This window comes from Etheostoma cragini, chromosome 17 (genome assembly GCF_013103735.1).
Source record: "Etheostoma cragini isolate CJK2018 chromosome 17, CSU_Ecrag_1.0, whole genome shotgun sequence".
Classification (NCBI taxonomy): domain Eukaryota; kingdom Metazoa; phylum Chordata; class Actinopteri; order Perciformes; family Percidae; genus Etheostoma; species Etheostoma cragini.
This window is the reverse complement of record NC_048423.1, coordinates 8212069-8234528: the sequence shown is the minus strand read 5'-3', so window position 1 is coordinate 8234528 and position 22460 is coordinate 8212069. Positions and strand designations below refer to the sequence as shown.

At 39.7% G+C, this 22460-nt stretch overlaps 1 protein-coding gene across 2 annotated transcripts; it reads right to left on the bottom strand.

The window, feature by feature from the left end:
• Nucleotides 1-445: 445 nt before the first annotated feature.
• Nucleotides 446-22425, bottom strand: hmx3a (H6 family homeobox 3a). 2 transcript variants are annotated; one of them, XM_034898441.1, is made up of 3 exons: nt 22347-22425; nt 21287-21392; nt 446-2031 (listed from the first exon to the last, which is right to left on the bottom strand). In XM_034898441.1, the coding sequence occupies exons 1-3, from the start codon at nt 22422-22424 to the stop codon at nt 1409-1411; spliced, it is 807 nt and encodes a 268-aa protein (XP_034754332.1). In that variant the 5' UTR covers nt 22425; the 3' UTR covers nt 446-1408. The 2 variants fall into 2 exon arrangements, with proteins under 2 accessions (XP_034754332.1, XP_034754331.1); XM_034898440.1 differs by lacking the exons at nt 21287-21392; nt 22347-22425 and adding an exon at nt 2961-3684.
• Between the last annotated feature and the right edge of the window lie 35 nt (nt 22426-22460).

Here is a 22460-nt window from a genome sequence, read left to right as displayed (position 1 = left end):
GAGAGAGAAACATGTTAAAAGACAGCAGCTGATCAGGGGATAATGTCCTCTTCTGAATACATTACCTATTATTTTGTCAAGATGGTGGCAATTACGTATCTAATTGACTGAGCCCGTTTTTATGTAAAATAACGTTTTAGTGCATAACACCAAGATGATTACAGAAACCTACCTGCCCAAGCTACAAGTGTGTGTGTGTGTGTGTGTGTGTGTGTGTGTGTGTGTGTGTGTGTGTGTGTGTGTGTGTGTGTTGGGGGGGCTGTATCTTTTATCCGAATAGTAATTAATTAACTAATTAATTTCATACACCGTTAATTATTTTTACCTCTCTTGGTGAATTCTTTTTTTTAATGAAAAATGTGACAAAGTGAAAAAACTTTCATTATAGAATGGCTCTGGTCATTGCTAGATTCTCTACAGATGGCATACAAACATGACCTGAATGTAAGGAATGTTATCCATTTATTTCACAACATAGTTCAGCAATACAATATCAAAACGTTGTTTTTACTGTACAAAGGAGAAGTGGCAGCTCCTCTCTCCGTTTCTCATTAAATATATACATTTACATATTTTATACACCAGTGTCGATATTTTTGCCGCTCCTGTTCAAAAACACAAAGTAGACTAAGAGACATTGGGAGCTCACACTTGTGCTTGAAAGACGTGTCCATGTAGAGGAAACAAGAGTAAGAATCACTAAAACTAAACATAAAGCTACATGGGTATTTTACAGGTGACTGTCTTGATTGTCCCTCGTCAAGCGCTTTAAAAAGCAAACAAAAAGAAACCCAACAAAGCCTTATCAATATACCTGCGGGAATAGATGACAAACGTGTTTACCGGTTGGTGGAGTCATTAGTTCAAAGCACACCGTCAGCGTATTGCACATCATCTTGTAAGGATTTCTGGAAATGTACCCTAAATAAAATCAAATAATTTTGTCAGATAATAAGCACGCCCGCGCCTTTAGGCCTCCAATTTTTGTAAACAAGGTTAAAAAATAAAAATAAAAAAAGTTGTTTGGCCTGCAGATCATGGTGTATGGAAAAATAAAAGACATCAGGCAGTGTAAGCAGGTGGACTCCTGAGGTGATAATTATTTAGGCCTATAGAATTAATAGGCAGCTAATAATAATAATAATAATAATAATAATAATAATAATAATAATAATAATAATAATATAAAACATGGGATTTGAATTGTCGGATCACATGTAAACAGCACCCTTATGGAAAATGACACATTATATTTGCCAAAATAGTTCCGTGTGGGCCTGACAGTGTGTCTCTTTTTTTCTTCATTCAGTCAGTTGTACAAAAATAGTCTTTTTTTTTCTTCTTTTTTTTTTTACTTTTCGGATGATTTTGAAATCGACACAAAGTTGTGCCGAAAACTCAGCTATTTTCAAACGGGTCTGAGTAGCGGCACGGATGTGACGATTGGATGGGAGTAGTAGACGCCCGGGTGCGGGAAGGTGAGCAGCGGCTGGCTCACGGGCACGTTGGCACCGGCGCCTCCGCTCTCCGAGGCCGAGTTCTCGTGGTAGAGGATGGGCACCCGGACTATCCTCTGCGCCGCGGCGTGGCTCAGGTTGGCGGCCTCCAGCTCCGCAGCCAGCTGCCTCTTCCACTTGTTTCTCCTGTTCTGGAACCAGATCTTCACCTGCGTCTCCGTCAGGTGGAGAGACGCGGCCAGGCCAGCCCGCTCCGAACTGCTGAGGTACCGCTTCATGTCGAAGGTGGACTCCAGCTGGAACACCTGGCTCCGGGAGAAAACCGTGCGCGTCTTCTTCTTGCGGCACGGCTTCTTGTCGTCGTCGCTCTTCTTCCACTCTCCCAGCTCGTCTTTTTTTACTTCTTCCGTGTCGCTCTCCTCCAGGATTATCTCGTCGCCACTTTTGTTGTTGTTGTGCTCATCGTCTTCGTCTTCGTCTTTGACGTCTGGCTCGGATTTGAGAACCAGGTCCGGCGAGTCTCTGTCCGTGCCCGAGGTTGGAGAGGAGTCTCTAGCTCGTAGTTTGTCTGTGACTGAAAAGGGGAAACAAGGAGATGTGGTTATAAACACTGGAGCCTGATGCTGTGTGTGTTTGGGATTTTATCACAGCCTGTTGATCCTGAAAAATATGGCTTGTGACATTTAACATATCCTACGCTTTGTTTATGGCTAAACAGAACTGACCACACCGTGCTCAAACATATTCAATGTATTATTTTACCCTACTAAAAAGAACACTTTTAATTGACTTATGATATAAAATGTTCTATATACGTAGGCCTGCTTTATATGTGAGTTTTATTTGAACAAATCAGGGTTGTACAATATATCTTCTATTTCACAGGCTGAAAAAAAATCCCCATTTAGTCTTTGCGTGGACGCATGATGGCACCATTCATATCCGCGTGTTTTAAATCCCACGTGAATAAAATCCCAGAAACAAAACAAAAAATACGCTGTCAGTGAACAAGCCTCTGGGGTAAGATGTTCACAGTGAGTAAAGACAAATCACAAGCTCGCTGCGCAGCGTCACCCCCACCCAGTGATTTGACGATGTCTAGGCCTACTTCATTTTATGCACAGTGTCACTTTATTGATCTATCATCCCGCATCGTGGCATAACGGAACATAGGCCTTCAACGAGGACAAGGCTTCAAATCACTGAACACCCTGTTGTGTGGTAAGGAAAATGCACTTCAAATTAAGTTCCTTCTCCAAAACAAACAAAATCCCCTTTTATATGAAGAGGAAATGACTGGTATCTGACAAATTATTCTTATGTGGCACAAAACGCACATGGGAATCGGTCCTGAAAGTTCCTGTGTTGGGATTGTTATTTCTTTTTATAAATAAAAAGTTCCCACTCTCTATTCTAATGATATAGACTCCAACATCAAACAAACTAAACATGACAATGACTTGCTCATAAGACCATGATCTATGATAAACAGTGATGTTTTACCTTCGGTTCTGTGTAGGTGGACGGATGAGCTGAGGGCGTAGGGGTACCACCACGCCGAGGTGCGCTCAAAGTAGTGAGCCGGTAGACTGAACCTTTGTGCGGGCAGGTCAAAGCGTGGGAAGTTGAAGTCCCCGACATGGGAAAGGGAAAATCCTCCCTCCAAGGCCGCCTTGGTGGACGCCAGCACGGGTTTGGGTTTGGACGGTTTGCTATCACAGTTCAGCAGGTTCTTAATGAAAAAAGGAGAGTCCTTGGCCGAAGCGCACGTTTCTTGCGTTGTCTCTGGCATCGCTGATTGTGGTCTGAACGCAGAGGACCACGGAAGCAGGAATTAAAAGAGGGGGGGAAGCAAGGCTGACTTACAGGCAGTCGATATCCTGGCTGCGAGGAATCCCCGTTTTATCTCTCAGTGATTTAACGCGAAGACTCTGTTTCACACCCGGAGAGCGCGTCAAAACACGCGTTCTTCTAAGATAGAAAAATAATAAAACTAAACGTTTGAGCAATAAAAAAAACACGTATGAACATGGAGATGTCTTATTCCGGGGTCTTCGTCAAAACGCAAACTGTGTCCACCGTGTCAGTCAGTCTGGCGTCTGATGCTAATGATGAAATAAAAATGTCATCCAAGTTAAATGCGGAAAGTATAGGCGATTGGGCATGTTCAATGGCAAATGGGATTAAGGGAGAGACGGCGAGGGGAGAGAGAGAGAGAGAGAGAGAGAGAGAGAGAGAGAGAGAGAGAGAGAGAGAGAGAGAGAGAGAGACCGTCCTCCCCTCTCTGTGCGCTCTGGCTGCAGGCTGTGCGCGCTCGCCTATTATTGGTCTCATACAGTCCAATTAGGCAGCAAATGAACACAAGGCTGTTAGCGCCAAAAAGAAAGGTTTGGGATAAGCACCTCATCGCACAGCTAGCATTACAGTCAAACAGATCGAGTGCACGAGGTTACTCATAATCCAGTGAGTTAAAAAAAAAAAAAAACTTTATGGATACATTTTTTAACCACTCAGACTGCAGGTGTCTGGGATTTTTGTTAATGTGTCTGTTCGTGAATATATTTTAGATGTAAAATCATATTCAGCTTCTAAAATTATCATCAAACGCTATTTATTTCAAGGAAATAATAATAATAATAATAATAATCATAATAATCATAATGATAATAGCCTACAGCCTGTAGGCCTATATGCTTAATACATTATCCGAGGCCTAAATGTGATGTTTTTATATAGTGAGTCTGTGCAAACATGATTACATTGAATAAAAAGTACATTATATGAACGTGTGGGAGATGAACAAGCCAGCCATCTGACAGCTATCCTCCCACTGCCATGCAAACTCACAAAATAACAGTAATACTTGAATAGTGCAAAAGTCTCAGATTCACATGCTGTGTTTGAATAAAGCACCTTCTGTCTCGTGCAGAATTGTTCTTAGTTTTCATAACTTGACAAAACAAAATTGAAAATAGGCTAATATAGGTGTATGGTCACCATGCCAGCATTTGTTTTGCTTCTCAAACTCAGACATAATGAAAAAGGCCTGAGATCCGGCTGCAGCAACTCCACGTGCCACCAATGGGCGATTAGATTCATATTTCTAATTCATTGATTTTCAGCGAGGGCCACTTCCATAATGTCTGCGGGTCGCACAGTAATTTATTCCACCCTAATCGATATGGTTAATTCATTCCTCAGATTGCACTCTTTGTAAATGTGCTATGTATATTCACTCATTGATATTAATTGACTTGTTAAAAAGCAGTCCATTGAAAGCTGGTGTGGAAGGACAGGGAGACAGCGTCCTCTGTGGGTCTAGAGGAGGAAATACAGGTGTGTGGAGAGTGTGTGTGGGTGCAGGTGTATTAATCACATTGTGGAGAAATAAATCTCATCCCACTGTCACATTATGGGGACTCACCTTTTATTTAAAAACAGGTCCCCACAAGGCAAAACACTACATTTTTGGGTAAAGATTAGGCTCTTGGTTAGGGTTGGGGGCATAACACAATGAATTCAAGTCAATGCATAAAAACAAGTTTGTGTCAAACCAAAACAATAGAGACAAGACATTTTCCTTTTAAGTACAGCATATTTGTCCTACAAACACTCATAACTGAGATGTACTCATTTTAGTTATATGAATCATCATCATCCTCTGCTCCCTAAAGCCATTAGTTAGCCATGAGATGTGCAGCTATAATAGAGGGTGTCAGTGACAAGGTAAAGGTTGCACTGGGTGTTACAGTGCTTTTTTTTCATCATCTGTAGTGTTCTTACAAGCATCGGCATGTCCGTGTAATTAACGTGTTATTCATTTAGTGAGCTGCTCAAGTGGAGGTATCCTGTTACAGTGATGTGATTACCGCCTTTCCTTACGTGGTCATCATCACCGGTATTTGATGATGCTCTTACACTGAGGTGCAAAATGTGTGCATTTGGTTTGGAGTTTCTATTAAAGCCAAATCCTTCACATTTGTCATGCTTCAGTCAGTATTTGTGAATATGGACAGCTCTTTAGAAACTGGATAAGGTCTGAATTATTGCAGCGGTAGAACAATCAGCTATATCTGTATCCCCAAAAACAATTTGGATACTGTCAGTGTGTCTAACCAAAGCTCTATTCACACCGGACAGTATTAAAGTAACTCAAGCTCTTGCAGACTCTTACTGGTTTCTATTTCACCCACGTTTTTCTAGTACATTGTTTAAACGCTCCACAACACTTCTAAACTCAGAGAGGAAACTGTTACTAATCATTCTGGACAGCAGGAAATTGGACAATCAAAAAAAAAAAGTCCTAATTCTTCTAAACATGACAATCCCTGATTTGTATAATTGGTGTGTTTAAGGTGTTGCATAATAGCTGTTATAAAAGTGTATGTAAAAAAATCAAACATGCATGACAAAATTACAAAATAAAACGTGCAAAAAGAAAGAAAGTGGGATTTGTGCAGCCTCCTGTATTTACTCCAATTTGTCATTGACAACTTAACCTATACTAATACAAAACAAACCTCTTCCATGGTGTACCTATTTAAAAAATACAGTTTCATGTTGTTAAATACAGATTATTTTGAATAATTTCAATTATTTAAGTCACAATATTTTAAAAGGAAAGACAGTGGAGGATGTATAAATTAGAGTAGGAAATCAAACACAGAGAAGCTAATGAGTCTGATAAAGGTCTATGTGACCAAAATGGTGGTGCAATAAATAAATAATAAATTATATAATTTGTGAGCTCTTCAGTGTGCAGATATCATTACTCTCCACTGCATTATTATTTTAACCCTTAGATAAAAGTGACTCTTGTAGGCTGTTATCATATTGGCCAGATTCCCAGGTTGTGTTTTTGAATAGTCCAACAGAGATAGTTAAAGGGCCCGGTAATATTTATGCCACAAATAATAATTTAGCCTACCACAATGCTTTACTACTATAATAAAAGTTCATAACTTGGGATAAAAATAATCCAACTGATGCTAACCCTGAAAATAAATTGTACAAACTAAAACCCTTTACTTTAAAAAAAAAAAAAAAACACAGTTCGTATTACTGTATGCATTGATTAGACACATGCAGTAGACATTGCCCAGAGGCCATATAGGCCTTCTGAATGCTCCATAAGTCTATTTTTGTTGCTCCTGGGGTAGGTTACTATGACTTTTATATTATTTATTTCAAAGCACCCAGATATTGATTATTTCACAAGGAAAAATGACAAATGGCAGGAGGGAATGACACGGTCAGCAGGTTCTATTAGAGAAATGATAGTGTTGCTCGTGGTTTGTTAAAAGGTCCAGTTTAGATACTTTATAGGTTTACATCCATCATCGTCTAATGACCTATTTGATGAAAAACACGCGCTCTGGTGACAACGGCCCTGTGCAGCCAACTTCGCTTTGTAATTGCTCCCATATTAAATATAGATTTTTGTTTTGATATCTTGTGAGAATTCCTTTCTGTGGGTCAAAATTGTGATAAAAGACATGGATTCAATGACAAAAGCTCACAGGGAGAAAACTGGAAGGAAAATTGGAAAAATAGTTGGTGTTGAAGATGTAGGAGGAAGTATTCAGATCTGTTATTTAAGTAAAATAGGCAATACACCATTACAAGCAAAAGTAAGTGTTATTGGAAAAATGTAAAGTCTCAAAAATTAAAGTACCCAAACTCATCGGATTATTTTTTTCTGATGCATTAAAGTAGCATTTCACATTTTTTAAATGTAAATTCGCAATCTTTAAAGTAGCTAACGGATTCAGAAGCATTCTGGAGAAACTATTTTGATCCTTTACCAATACTACACTATAAAAAAGTCCTTAAAGCTATGTTAGTATTACTTGAAGGAAAAAAACAAACATTTATCACTATTACCTGTCCACCCTGTATCCTTCTTGCACTTTTAACTGGACACTCCTGTTGGCACGAGCCATTAAACCATTGAAGGCCACACTGAGATTGCTTTAGATTTAAGTATTGCATTTAACTTGTAAAGGAATTGGTGGCCCTCCACTGACCCGGCAAGCTTTAATTGGGATTGTGCGAGTATTGATTGTAAGTGGCCAGGCAAATCTTGAATTACAGCCTGATTAGCTTTTACTCGGCCCCTTGCACCAGCTCAACCCGGAGCTCAATGTCATTCAGGTTGGAACACTTCAGCGGCCACTTGACTAGAGGGAATCTTGTTACTTCCTGTGTAAACAGGAAACATCATGTTTTTAAGGAGGGGAATGACAGCTGTTCTGGCAAAGTTACTATAGTCACACAAGGCTGTCATCTTCTCGTAGTGTTTAGTCACTTTTAGAAATAGTCACTTAGCATGTACCTTAGGAATAGATATGGGCACAAAGAAGGTCTATTCTCCTTTTTTATCTTTCCTGCTCTCATTTATCCACGTTATCACTCCTTCTCTTCCTGTATTGTTTCTCAGCAGAGACAATGACCTCTGTAAGGTTTGGATGGAAACAGTCGTAGGAGCAATGTAGCCCATTTTCTCTACTATGAGCCGCTTTGTCCGAGCCTTCCGGGTTCCCAGCCTCAATGCCCACCCTTTGTACCTCCAAAAACTCGCCCATGGATTGTCAGCTTTTACCCAGCCTGCCTGTATGTGTCATTACAACTCGGTAATCTGGAGAGGGCAACAGAAAAGTTCTCATCAGTGTCAGGCTGAGATATAGATATAGGACGGGTAACAAATGGCCAAATGCACAGGCAGCAGAGCAGACCATCAATAAAGCAATTTCTTGTGTCATAACAGCCGCGCTTTTCCTAAAGCCAACCTTTCAAAACTTTTCCCTCTGCAAATCGCTGCAGCCCCACCATTAGAGTCCTGCCTTGTGAATTTAATGGATTCCGTACAAATAATATTCCACCATAATGGAAAAGGTTGAAGTCACTGAAGACAGATGAAGTCATAAACACGTATAATTGAGAATCAAAGACCGATAAATTTTAAACTGCTATCCATTTTCTCTTTTTAGATGATGATCTATGTCAGCACGGCTGCAGGAAAATGAAAGAGATTATGGGGGAAAATTATAACAATAAATTTTCTAAACATACACCTTGATTATGCTTCGATTTTTTGGAGGGGTAGAGGGCGAGGGAGGGGGGTTTGAAAGAAGGCTTGGATTGCTGAAAGCTTGCTGGCTAAATGGCACCATAAAATAGGTTCCCTGCTCTTTTGCCTGCAGAGCGTAGGCATGCCTGGAGGTGTGATTTCCCCCCTCCTCTAAATGGGGGAAATGAATTGTGTAATTTATTGCAAACGTGCACACAGTGAGATTAGATCAGCATATCCCATCAAAGGAACAACAATCAATCAGCCTCTAGTTAACAGCTTGAAACACATAAACCAGGGTACCTAATGGCTGTCCAATTTAACAGATTGATAGACTTATCCGGTCCTAAGGGATGAATTAACAAAACCGGGTACTTTCACACAGGCACTGGCACTTTTGACAGGACCTTTTCCCCCTCTAGCTTTTTTTTTTTTTTTTTTTTTTACCATTTTTACTCCTAAATATAGCAATAAGGTTAACCTGAAAATAAAGAGAAAGTCAGTTTTCCCTCTTTTCTTTTTTCCCTCTGTTTGAGAAAGCACTCCAAAGCTGATTTGTAATTCAGATGAGGCGGGAGTAGAAGTGTGTCAGATGTGGAGAATGGGCTCATTTTAATGACCTGATTACCGCGGGTCATTTGGAACCGTGAAATCAAGGGAGCTATTCAAAGCCACTTACCAATATCTAAATGTGACCCAGGCGACCCATTCAACCAAGAATGTTTGAAAAAAGGAACTTGTTTGTTTCATATCTTATTAATCACATAATTGATTCATGTGAACTCATCAGCGCAAAAACATATTAAAGAAACAGTTTGACATTTTGGTAAATGCACTTGTTCCCATAATTGCCAAGAGTTAGGTGAGAAGATGGATACCACTATCATGTCTGTACAGTAAACATGTGGCTGGAGTCAGCAGCCCGTTAGCTCAGCTTAGCATAAAGACTGTAAACAGGGGGATATTGCCTAACTCTATCCAAGGGTAAATGATCAGCACCTGTTAAGCTCAAAAATTGTAACATGGTCTATTTTGGACGTTTAATACGTTCAAAAACCAATGTGTAAAATTAACAATTCCACATTTTACTGGGGGTTATGTACTGGATTATGTATTGATTACCTGCAGAGATTTCATGAAGTTACTGCCGCAGGACAAGAAATAGTCTGGCACAGATCCCACCGTAAAACACCAAATACTAATTTTTACACTTTAGTTGCTGTGGAAATTAGAGAAAGACATAATGTGTTAATTAGTGAGCTTAAAATGCTGGTGGGTCAATGTTACCTTTGGACAGAGCCAGACTAGCAGATCCCCCCTGTTTTCACTCTTTATAAGCTGCTAACTCAATTATGCAGAAGTAAGGGTGGTATCAATTGTCGCATTGAACCTTTGCAAAGAACCCGAAAAATTGTATTTCTCAAAACAATGTACTATTCCTTTAAATACTATCTTTTTCAGGAAACCAAATCAGTAGCTTTTAGCAGTGGAGCTCCCCTCACTGGTGACGGAGAGCACCATTGCCAGCTCAGCTCAGCCTGGTTAAAAGCTTACTGAATTATGATATAACTCAAAAGCTGGGACAGCGATAGGCTGCTATTCATTGTGAATGGGACCTGGCACTGAAGCCCGGCGCTGCCCAAGCTACAGAAACTCAAAAGTTGCCCAGCAGCACTACAGGGGAAAGTTAAGAAAGGCTCAACTTTATGTAAACGTCTATTGACGTAACATGAGCAAAAACCAGGCAAGAGCCAATTACATTGGTTTTAATGCCTGCAGAAACAGAAGCCCAAACGTGTTTACCCCTACACAAGGCTATTCTGAAGTCAGGAAATAAACTTGCCTCCTCCTTCCTCGTGTGTAACACAGCAGCTACATCCAAGAACAACTGTCCACTCAGAGCAAAGTTTGTAAATAACGTGTTTTATGCAACATTCAGACAGCTACATATTTAAGAGAGGCTAGAGATAGGCTATCAAAACAGTTCTTGCACAGGCTTGGTTTTGTGCTGAACTGGCAAAATACTGAATGTACTACTGGACTGACTAAAAAAGACTAAAGTACATCTGCTGTGATGCAATCATGTGTTTAAAAGACAGGTGAAATAACTACACAGTCAGTGACTATGGGTCTCTGAACTAAATTGAATAAAACTATTTGAATCGACAAAGTGATTTGAAATTTCTGAACTAACAGTGAGCACCAAATACCAGCTTCAAAGAAACACATTAAAGGTTAACAGGCTGTACCGTCCTATGAAGAGCTTGGCTACAAACCCAGCCTTGACCCAGAGAATTAGCGTAATGCACACTTGGTGTCACCCTATTATCTTGTCCACATCCACAAAGACAGCTGATCTCTCTGTGTCACTGCATAATTGAGGAGCAGTTGGTATCAAGGATGTGACCCTGAGAGGGATGAGAAAGTGTTACCCTAGAACCCCAACAGCAGACCAGAGGAACTGACTCAAGTGAGAACCACAAACGGGGTGCATCCACAGGCCAGAGACAACAGACAGTCTCCCCCACAACCACTGAAGCCAACGGTCCCCCCCACAACCACTGAAGCCAACAGTCCGTGACATATATGTGACCGATGTGTGCGCTCCACTACAAGGTAACAGAAATCCACATTAAAGAGGAACTGGACCTTCTCGTTGGATTAAGTACGTGAAGGGCTGGGGTCAATTTTAGTCTTGTCTGAGACACTTTAGGAAATGGATTGAGATTCAGCTCATGGTTTGGAAATGAGACAAAATTGATTACTGATGGATCAATAGATTGGCTAATGAATAAGAGCCCATTACTAAGCAATCAAAACTAATAGCACTTCTTCCTTTCCATTAGCTTAGTAGAAAACCTGCATTTATCGGAAGAGAACAGAAGAAATACCCCAACACAAAACAGGACTATTAAACTCAACAAGGGTCTCACACTCTAGGTCAGAGACCCAAATTGTGTTTTCCTACTTTACACTAATACTTGTATCCTCCCTGTGGACACAACTCCACTGACCTTCTTGTTTTGTCGGTGAGTGTAGTAAGGTGCACATGATCACAAACATGACTGCCACCTTCCTCCTGAAGGACAGTAATTGGTGTTTGTTTGTTCTCTTTTCTCCTTCTCTTGTGTCGCAGGGTTGTAAAGAGTGCTATTACTGTCAGCTGATCAGTATAGTTCTTCCAGTAGCTGTCAGGAGTCAGGACTGCCTAATGAGAGGAAACTTGAGCAGCATGACAAGAGAGACCTTTTGCGCGCGCACACACACACACACACACACACACACACACACACACACACACACACAGTGTAAGATAGATTTGATGTGCCCTCAATGTATTATTTCTTCCAGCGTAATGTTATTAGTAAGATAAATACAGAAAACAGTGTGAACAGTCCCCACTGTCATTTGTTACAAATCCTTAACTTTCCCTGCAATAACACATAAAAAAATCTAATGGCCAACAAAGTAATAAGGAATAATGAAATTTAAACTCCCCCATTCTGAACATGTAACTCATTATAACCAATGATATTTTACACACTCAGTCCAGATCATGTCTCAGAAGAAGGTGTGGTACTGCAGCCATGTAAGATCTAACCAACTAAAGAGATGTCTGGAGCTCTGAAAGTGTTATTCTTAAGTTTGCAAGAAGAAGTTAAAGTAAAAAATCCCTTTTTACTTAAGTCCAAAACAGGTTGATAAATAAGGGCTCTGTCTACATAGTTTGGCCATGTAGGAGAAGAAAATCTGAATATACAATATACCTTATATGGAACATGGAAGCGTTATCAAATACTCCCCTAACATAAAATTAAATAATAATAAAATCATCAGAGTCAAATCATCATTTTCCCTTCTGTTAAAAATGGGAAACACACGAGACACCAGCATCAATTACTAATACATTTGAATTTACACCAACCCTTGACAACTCTATATTCCACACATCTTAATGCACCCATAAGTCCTCAGGGCACGCAGGAAAATTAACCATTTAATAGCAATAAATAACTCTGACTCAAGGGGACTTCAAATCACACACACTCACAAACACACACAAACACACACACACACACACAACAATTTTTCCCCCATTCACACACAAACACAGCAACTGAATGTGACAGCTTTATAGAACTAACAGTGTCAACCTCATGCATGCAAGTTTGTTTTGTTGGAGCAATTTCTAAACATTAAATATAACAAGAGAACGCTACTAAAAGCAGATATGACAATTTACCAGATTAACCTTCTGTGTTGGAATGTAACTATTTATATTTACTCAAGTAATGTACAAGTACAAATTTGAGGTACTTTACATAAGTATTCCCATTTCATATTACTTCATACTAACAAGTATAATGACTAAACTGCCTAAAGAATAGTTAAAATTAGCTGATCAACCGACTAGAACCATAAAATTCAAGTTAAACATTGATACATAATTAATAATAATTAGTTAATTTTAGTATAAAACTTAAACCAGAGAGTATGTTTAATTTGTATTTTACTCCAAGTACATTTTGCTAATAACCCTTGAATGTCGTTGGGTGAAATTTTTAAGCCAACTTTACTTGTAATGTAGTATTTTTGTAATGCAGTATTACTTAAGGGGATCTGAATACTCCCTCCACCACTGGTTACAATGAAGGATTTTGAGAACTACTGAGATGATTCTGTGCTGTTTTAGACTTTATAAAACCGTGTAACACCTTAACATTCTGGCATTTATCTTCTCTGTCAATGGCATTCCCATTAATATCTCTCGTTCTTTCCTTCACTCCTTTTCCCTCTCCGACAATGGCCCTTGTATTAGTCAAAATGGAGCATTGATTATTTGTAAAAACATAAGTGCAAATCAAATCAACATTGTGCAGGGACAGATGAGCTCTGCCTACCTGTGCACACGCAGGAAAAAGGGGGCAGTTATTGACCAATTGATTTGATGTGAGGGAGGGTCATTCTTTTTCCTGCAATGGAAAGACTTCAAATGTAAAGCTAGCAATCACTCCACCACCTTACCTCCAACTACAACTACCTCTAACACCCAACTGTGTCCTCAATCTCTAAACCAATGGGCCCAGGTATGAAACTTTTCCGTCAGCACTGTTATGTATTTGGCTTTCTATTTCACTTTAATAGGGGAGAAACTGGCAACATATTCTTTTACAGCCCCCTGGCACCATTAGAAAGCCTGCTGTCATTTGGATTATTTATGAAAAACTATTTCATGCTTACTTACATTTGCCGCTTATTTCCCCCCAGTGTGACTTGCAGCAGATTTAGTTCCATTTCGAAAGCCTTAAAGCCAATTCTTTATATCTGCAGGTCAGCCTTCTCGATTGAGTTGAGATTGAAATACCAGTGTGTAGGGGGAAAGATATGGCAAGAGGAAACCAATGATCTTTTATTGTGTTGAGGTCTATAGGAAAGAAAAAAGGCAGAGGGATACCGAAAGAGGAGAAACAATAGGAGGGTTGAAGGTGGGGGAACAAGGGTGATTTTTAGGTGGATGTAGAATTGGAGACACCTGCAGAAATAAGAGGCAATGCAAAGGCAGCAACAAAAGTTGAGGAATGAATGGGCCGCAAACATACAGCTGCTCATGAGCATCAAAGACAACAAAGACAGGCCAAGAACTGAGTCAGCAAATTGGCATAGAAAGTGAAAACAGAAAAGACATAAAAAAACAAAGTGGTCTTAAATCCGCAAGATTTTATATTTCATCCAAAAACATGTCAAATATCGTTGCTTGCAAGGTGTTTTACAAGGTCTACAATGATAAACTTTTCTGGGCAGGTTTGGTTTGTGATATTTTTTTCCTCCGCTGTTTCTAGAATCTATACTCATATTCTTGTCTGTACAAGAAAATTGGCAATCTTTGTCTTTCAACATATCAAATAAATCAAAATAAACTTCCCCACCAAGGAGCTTGACAAGCCAGGAAAAAGCAGTCACACTCCCCTTTGGATCATGCATCTATACTCATAATCCTATACAGTATAAGATGGGGTCTTTTCACTCCCCATTACACACACACACACACACACACACACACACACACACACACACACACACACACACACACACACACACACACACACACACACACACACTTCTGATCTGGGTTTGGCCTGGGCTTTATACAGTGACCTTAATAAACTGCGGCGTGGCTGGGCAGGTTTGTCACTGTCACAGGTAAATGATGTAATTAATGAGTGTGTTGCGGAGTGGATGGGAGCCAGGGTGTTAGATTTTAAACACCTCTTCAGCTGACTGGGTTTGGGGAGGCCCAGCTGGTCACAGCCAGCGGATCGATAGGGGGTCAGGGGTCAGTCAACCCTCCCATTATGGCCCTGGTAGCTCACATCATCGTCTGGCTAACGATGCCTGCAGGAGGGCCAAAGAGCCACTGCAGGGAGAGCAAGCAGCTTCTGGAGCTTCAAACTGATCCTGGTCTGATTTAAACTCATATGCATAATGTTTGTTATTATTGTTAATGTACATATGTGCATGAGTATATGATGGGAGTGCCTTAACCATGGTTGCAGACTCTCCATGTTCTGTTATTGAGAAATGTTGGTCACTTTGTCAGGTCACTAAATGGTTCATAATGGCATTAAAGTCCATAGTTCTAACTGGAATTGACGTGTTTGCATTTCCACACATTGAAATCAGCGTAAGCCAAGCAGGGAATAATTTCTCTCAAGTGTAGTTTCCTTTGTGTCAGAAATTTGTGTATCATTAAAATGTCCTTGAAATACATTTATTTGGATTGGAAATGTTTAACAATCTTACCCTAGTGGCAGGTTGTTTAGCATATACTAAGAATTGTATTAGTATAGGCTACAATATAGAACTGTATTTTAGAACTAGTAAAAGAAGTAGAAAAAAACACAGCTAAGTTGTCTTGCAGTGTAGACTGTGCAGAGCTCAACGCTGCTGTATATCATTAAAATGTGTTGCTGTCATTATTTTCTGTAAGCATGTGTAATCTGCATAAGAAAAACAGTGATGGCCTGTGACTAATGTCAATACTGTTAATGGCTAGAAAAGGACAAAGAACAGCAGGGAGCATGGGAAATGTTTCCTGGTCAGGGTGGTTTAAAGTGCTTGTATTATGCTCATTTTCAGGTTCATAATTGTATTTAGGAGCTTATATCAGAATAGGTGTATGTGGTTTGAGGTTAACAATAAATCACCCCTTCAACTTATTTTGATTTCTATATTATTATTCTATATTATTGATTTCTTATTTTGATTCTCCCCGCCCCCCTCGATGAGTAGCTGTGTTAACACTGTTGACATTGTTAGCACGGTTAGCCACGTTAGCTAGGCGCTGCCTCCCCAGCTCTATCATCTCCGCAGCTGTGCGTGTCCCCAAACGGCTCTCATCTTCATGGATGAATTAGCTCTTAGCTCCTAAACTGCTATCAGTTTGGACTGTATCATGTGAAGGCATCGCGCAAGTGAGAGCTGCCAATCTGGCAACGTCAGACAGACAACACACTCGTTTTCTAAAGGAACTCTGGGAGATGAGGTCATAGAAGCCTGCCTGCAATTACGTCTTACCGCCAAAGCTGCTGCTAGAAACAACCTAACTCACATCTTACGGACTACAACTTTAAATGAGAATGTGTCTAAAACTTTCTAAATAAAAATGAAATAAAAAAAGTTTGGACTACCGTTTCAGCATTGTTTCAATCTACTCCTTAGATTTTAGCCAGTAAAACATTTTTATACAGCAGTTCCATGTATATTTGTAGCTCATCCATTTTGCATGTGATCAATCTGATGTTGGTAAGTAGGAGGCTTGGTGTTGATGTGTGTGCTAGTGCCCTTAGCTGGGCAGTTGGACAGTCGGCCGCGGGAGGTAAGGACGAAGTCTGCCTTCTAGCACACAGATCGACACCAAGCCTCCTACTCACCAAGACCAGATCGATCACACATAAAATGGATGAGCTACAAATTGGCCGGAATTGGCCGGAACTCTCCTTCAGGTGTGCATCATATTTCTTGGAACATTTAGTTTTTTTCCCCGTAGGTGCCCCGAGCAATACTACAACCAGTTTTGAAAATAATATACCATTAATATTAGAGCGGGGGAACATGGGAAATTGTTCCTGGTCTGATTGTGTTTGATCAATATCCTTAAAAGGGCAGAAGTCTAATCTAACAGTTCCTTCACATTAGCAGAACAGTCCAATTTCGACCACTCTTTACTCAGACTGCACATTCACTTAGAACTATACAGAGATAAAAACTCAACAGCTTATTTGGAGTGTGCTAGATTGTGATTTTTGCTGTGAGCTCCCCGAGGAATCATGGGACCAGTTCTGTTCATGATGTTGATACATTATTAATATTACAGCACAGGAAAAAGAATCATTCCTGGTCAGATTGGGTTTGATCAATAATCCTCAGAGGGAAGAAACCTCATTATTCTAAATTTTCCCTTTCTCTTACATTAGGAGGACTGTCCAATCCAGACCGCTCTCCAGCAGATCCATACAATACATATAGAGAACAAAACTCAACAGCTAATTTAGAGTTTTTAAAACAGTGAGCTCCCCAGGGAATACTGGGACCAGGTTAGTTCATTATATTAATGTTTATGCATTATAATTATTAAAGTGATTTATAAAACACCCTTATGAGCATGTTTTACTTCTGTCTAGGGCTGGTTTTCATTAAAAACATGTTTAATACAGATTCAATACTTTTTGATACCATTTTTTTTATGTATTTTTCACCAGCTTTAAACCAATGTGACACGCAAAGTTGTCAAGCCTCTCACACACCCCGTCTGTGTGTAACGTAGTGTCATTCCCGCATGATTCTACTATGTGTGAGTCAGCCAATCAAAAGCATTATTAGATCTTGGAAGAAGCATGCTGCATGCTGGTCCACCTACTCTGATGAGATTTACCAGGTATTTAAATTTGGTATTGAGTAACAAGGCATTTGTCGATACTCTATACTAGCAATGGGCTGGTATACGATTCAGACAGTATGATCACCTTTAGCAAAAATATCACGGTATTGCGGTACTGCAATTACAGCTTTACATTTTTTTTTTTATCCACACAACACAATACATTTTATTTTAAAACACACTGCACACTGACAGGAAGAGATATATCTAAACTGCACTTTCTATCTTTATGTCCACTCATTAAAAACAGCTCATACCTTAGGAACGGTATGACAGAAAATATGTTGTTTTTAAATTAAATAAAATTAAACAGATTTAGATTAGATTGGTTGATTATTTAATCATTTATCTAGAAAAAAATGCCAAACATGCAGAATCTGCTCCATGCTTACTGTGATTACATACACTAAATATCATTACGTTTTAGGGTCTTAGTTTGACAAAACAAGCCTTCTTGAAAACACTTACATGTACATTTTCATGGTATTTCCTAGGAGTTCATAGACCAAACTACTAAGTGGTTGAACAATTAATTGAGAAAACAATCAACAGAATGATCAAAACAGATAATTGTTAGCTGCAGCCCTAGAAAAAGACATTGTTTTTTGGTTTCAATCAGAAGAATGAAGATAATGGCCAAGATCAGTGCTAGTTGTGAGCGGACATGGTGATACTCGATACTCTACCTGTGACCCATTGTGGTTTAAAGATGTGCCAGTGGATGCACTATATTATCTTCCTATGGACAGGCTAATCCATTATCAGCCTCTTGCGGTGCGAGTGAAATGCTCGTATTAGGGCAACTGTGCGTTCAGAGGCATCATTCAGGACAATGAGCTATGGCCAGAGAGTGACAAGCAAGAAAAATGTCCCCACTTTTCAGGCTGTACAAATGACGTTTGGCCACAATAACTCACAACCGGACACTTCATTTCAAGTTGGGAGCTAGCTGGCCAGTCAAAAGCTATCATACCATCTTCTTTATTTGTGGGCCATGGTTTTGGTAGTGGGATAATCAAATATGTACTGCTAAAATGCCACTTCAGTCAAAAATATTGGCCAATTCTTTCTCTGCCGTGACTGGGTCCGGATGGCAAACGGTTTCTGATGGTATAAACCTTAAAGAGTCAGGTGGTTGGGCAGGAGACATCCATCAGGACAAAGAGCACCAGGAGGTAGTATTGGAGCAATGCTGCTGATCCCTTGGAGCCACTCTCAAAGCATAATAGTCAAATTAATTGATTACCAATTTATCACTGGGGAATTGCTTGCTTAAAGGAATAATCACTCAACTATAAAGAAGAAATGGCTATGAATTCATTTCAAGGATGACAATCTTTGAGGAGTAATAGTATAATTTGTCACTTGTGACAGTCTATTTGATTGTTCTCGATATTTCAGCCTGGTGGAATATTGGACAGAATCACACCGGGTTGTCAGAGCCAAGCTGAGGTGTGTGTGAATGCGTCGAGTGGTGCTTTAATACGGTAATAAGGCAGTCAGAAGAACACTTAGACTTCCTAAGGTGACAGCAGCTTTATCGCGCATTGCCTCATAAAATCCCATCATATCTTTTCGCCACTATTATCAAATGGGTGTTTAGCGTGTGAAAGGGGGGGTGTGAAAGACAGAGGAAGAGGATGGGTGAACAACCTATGTTTTTGTGTGTGTGCGCGTGTGTTTATGTGTGTGTGTGTGTGTTCTGAGGCTAAAGACATGAGAGCACAAAAAGATGAGCATGAAAAGTGAGTTGATCCTGGCCGAGGGCAGAAGTACCACAAAGATTCTGAGCTTTTTAGAAGAAAAATAAATCCATCCTCCTACGTTGAAGTGAAACATTTCTCTCTTTTTCAATCCTATTTCTTCCTGAAACCCAGGCAGCTGTGGTCAAACTTAGGTCAATAAAATGTCTGTCTGTCCACTGAGTTGCCACATTTATCAAAAAATGAAAGTTTGTCTTTAAGGAAGAGATATAATTCAGTGGGAAGAGAGTGAGCCCTTTCTGTGAGGCATGCAGGAAATTAATCAAGGAAATGGGGTTTTGGGTGTGCCTATATCACGTCTAATCTATCCTTTGTCCACATGTAGACGGCTCCAAGCCTCACCAATCAAGAGCGACACACTGGCTTTATGAAAAGCCACTTGTTCCCTGCATAATTGGGGGGTCTCAATACTGAGTTAAATGGGAGGTGGAGGTGGAAGGAGGGGTAGTCTTGTTTGCCCATATAAAGTGTGATCCAGATAATAGCATTCTCATCAAAGGCGGCAATTACATTCATTACAACGGCGCAAGGCGCGCCTGCAAGGAAATTAAGTGGTGAGAGGAAAGAAAAGCTTAATATATACCTCCTTTATCCTATCCCCCACCCCTTAGTTCTTTTTCAAATGCTGCTTGTGGAGCGGGGGACCTCAAGAAAGAAACAGTCTCAGTTGGAGAAGAATAAATCTTGTCAAAGTCCCCCTTCACCTTTCTGCCTCCACAAGGCTCCTGTCCACCGTTACTATGGCTGCACTTGTCTCGTTTAAAAAGCTTTTCCAGCGGGGTAATCTCTAATGCAGCTTTTACACAAGCCCAACAAATGACACCAAGTCTTTAAGACCTGCTTAAGACCTTCTCTTAATTAAATTCCAATTTCTTTCAGAAAAGGAGGAGCAAACCAATTGTCTTGGATGGCGCTAAACCACAAATAGCCAGTAAATCAAGCGGTCAAGAGGAGAAGGGAACCTTTTGAGGAGCCTTTTAAATGTGAATCAGAGCAAGTGGATAACACTGCAACCTCAAAAGACAGGTGTTGTCCCAGAGACCATTCTACATGAGCTAGTGTGTATATTCAGACTCGCTCTTATTATTTACTCTTGAAAAAGGTTTTGAGTTCAAGTTAGGCCTTTACAAAATGTTAAGTATATGAGTAAGTGTATCAAAATAGACAAAAAAAATTGGAATTGCATGTTTAATTTATATTAGATATTATGTAATTGTATTTGTGGCTAAAGGTGACCTATTTAACATAGACAAGTAACCATTTCTACAAAAGTTTCCATCAGTGTGACCAAAGCATTATTAGGTGTAAATGCCAGCCCGAGTAAGCCCTAATGGAGTATTGCCTACTCTCAGGCTCATTTATAAATGCTCACTGCCCTTTAAAAGAACAGCTTAATATATTGTGCAATGGACATGTCATTAATGCAAAATTAAGTTTGACCAATTATTCCCCTTAAGTATTTTTAGGCTTAATAAATGATCTGTCCTTCAAACCCAAGGCTGCATTGGTTCTAACTGCAGGAAATGCTTAGTTGGAAATAAAACATAAGATTATTGTTTTAATGATTTATATTATAGGAATTAAAAACAAAAAAATGAGAGCACAGAAGTGTGCACTTTGTCTTTTTCGAGCCGACAAATCATTGTGGCTGTATGTAAATTATTCAAAAGGATTTGGCCCCTGTGGAAACCTGAGCATAATTAAATTGCAATAAAATAACATTAGTGTGGACAGGCTGTTAGAAGCCAGGCTGTTAGAAGGTGATGTAATTGGCCGCTCGCTGCGGTCATGGTTCAACTATTGAGGTCTACTGTCACGTCTTCCACTGGTCCTGTGCATGCTGTCCCCGGGGACTGACATCTGACACACACAGGACTCACTAGCTGAATGTACACTGAGCTTTACATGTCTGTACAGTGATAGCCACAATCTGTCAGCTGCCATGTTGATGAGTCAAGTCTTTCCTGTAATGTTAGGACCTATGAACAATACCAGCCTACATGTTGTAGCTTTGTGTCTTGTGGAGTACATAACAGTGTGTGGTAGAATGGGGAAGTACTAGTTTGACCAGTGAGACATGTCCGCCATCTAGTGTCCAGATGTTGAACTGTACTCACATATGGCCAAGCAACAGCAGGTGCAGTAACTTGTAGGACCAAGTGTATCTGTCCAAAAATGTTGGAAAAGTATGTTAAAAAAGTTAAAGTTATCCAAAGTGACACAAAAAAAACACATCATACACAAGCCCAGTTAAAATAAAGAATATAGTTTACATTTGTGGATAGATTTTCAACATAAACCAAGTGACTAATGTTACAAAGTAAAGAATTCACAGGTTTACATTACTCCTGTTATACTTTTGTTCTGACGGTAGCAGTTGTAACATAGTAAAAGGATACTGCAGCCTAACTCAACTTGGTAGTTTATCATCTTCTCATCAGTGGTTTTCCTACAACTTTGACACAAATGGGGGAATGCGATCTTCACCAAGTACTTACTAGTAAATTATTGATTGTGATAAAACATGAATGAGTCAATGGCTTTTGAAAGGCATGCAATTGTTGTGCCTCATTTGCCAATTGTGCATTATTGCAAGCTGTACGTCTAAAACTGTGTTGTGTCCCTGATGTGAATGGATATGCTATCAGTTAACTTCATTAGCTTGGTGGCAAGAGATGGGTGTTTGAAGCATAAAATGCCACTGTGCCTGGATGAAAAAGTGCACCGTTTGAGGTCTATCTGTACATTTCAATACTGATAGGCCTGCAGTTTTTAAACAATTTATGAAAACAATGGAAGTGTTTTGTAACTACTAATACCCAAGTTGCTATCTAAAAAATACATTAAATTGTCTTAATTTTAATGTTGAATGTAAGCAGGAAAAACCCCTTGCATAATTATTAGAGACCAAAAAGCACACTGCAACTTTTAGGGATGATAAAACGGCCAATAGCTAGTTTGATAAAAGTTGTTTGTGGATGTTTGTAAAGCATTGCTTCACACATTTATATTTAACTGATTGAGTGACCTACCTTCATTCGACGCTGAACGATATGCCATAACCTGGAATAGGCCTTTGTATTTGTAAGCAATATTACATTATTTATACTGTATCTTACCCAATCCTCTGTAGCACGTTCTAGGCCTTGTCGACTATCAAAACAATAGCTTCTCCAAACACAGAAAATGGCAAGCATGTGCGTTAGAACGTTTTTTTTTCGATGTCATACAAT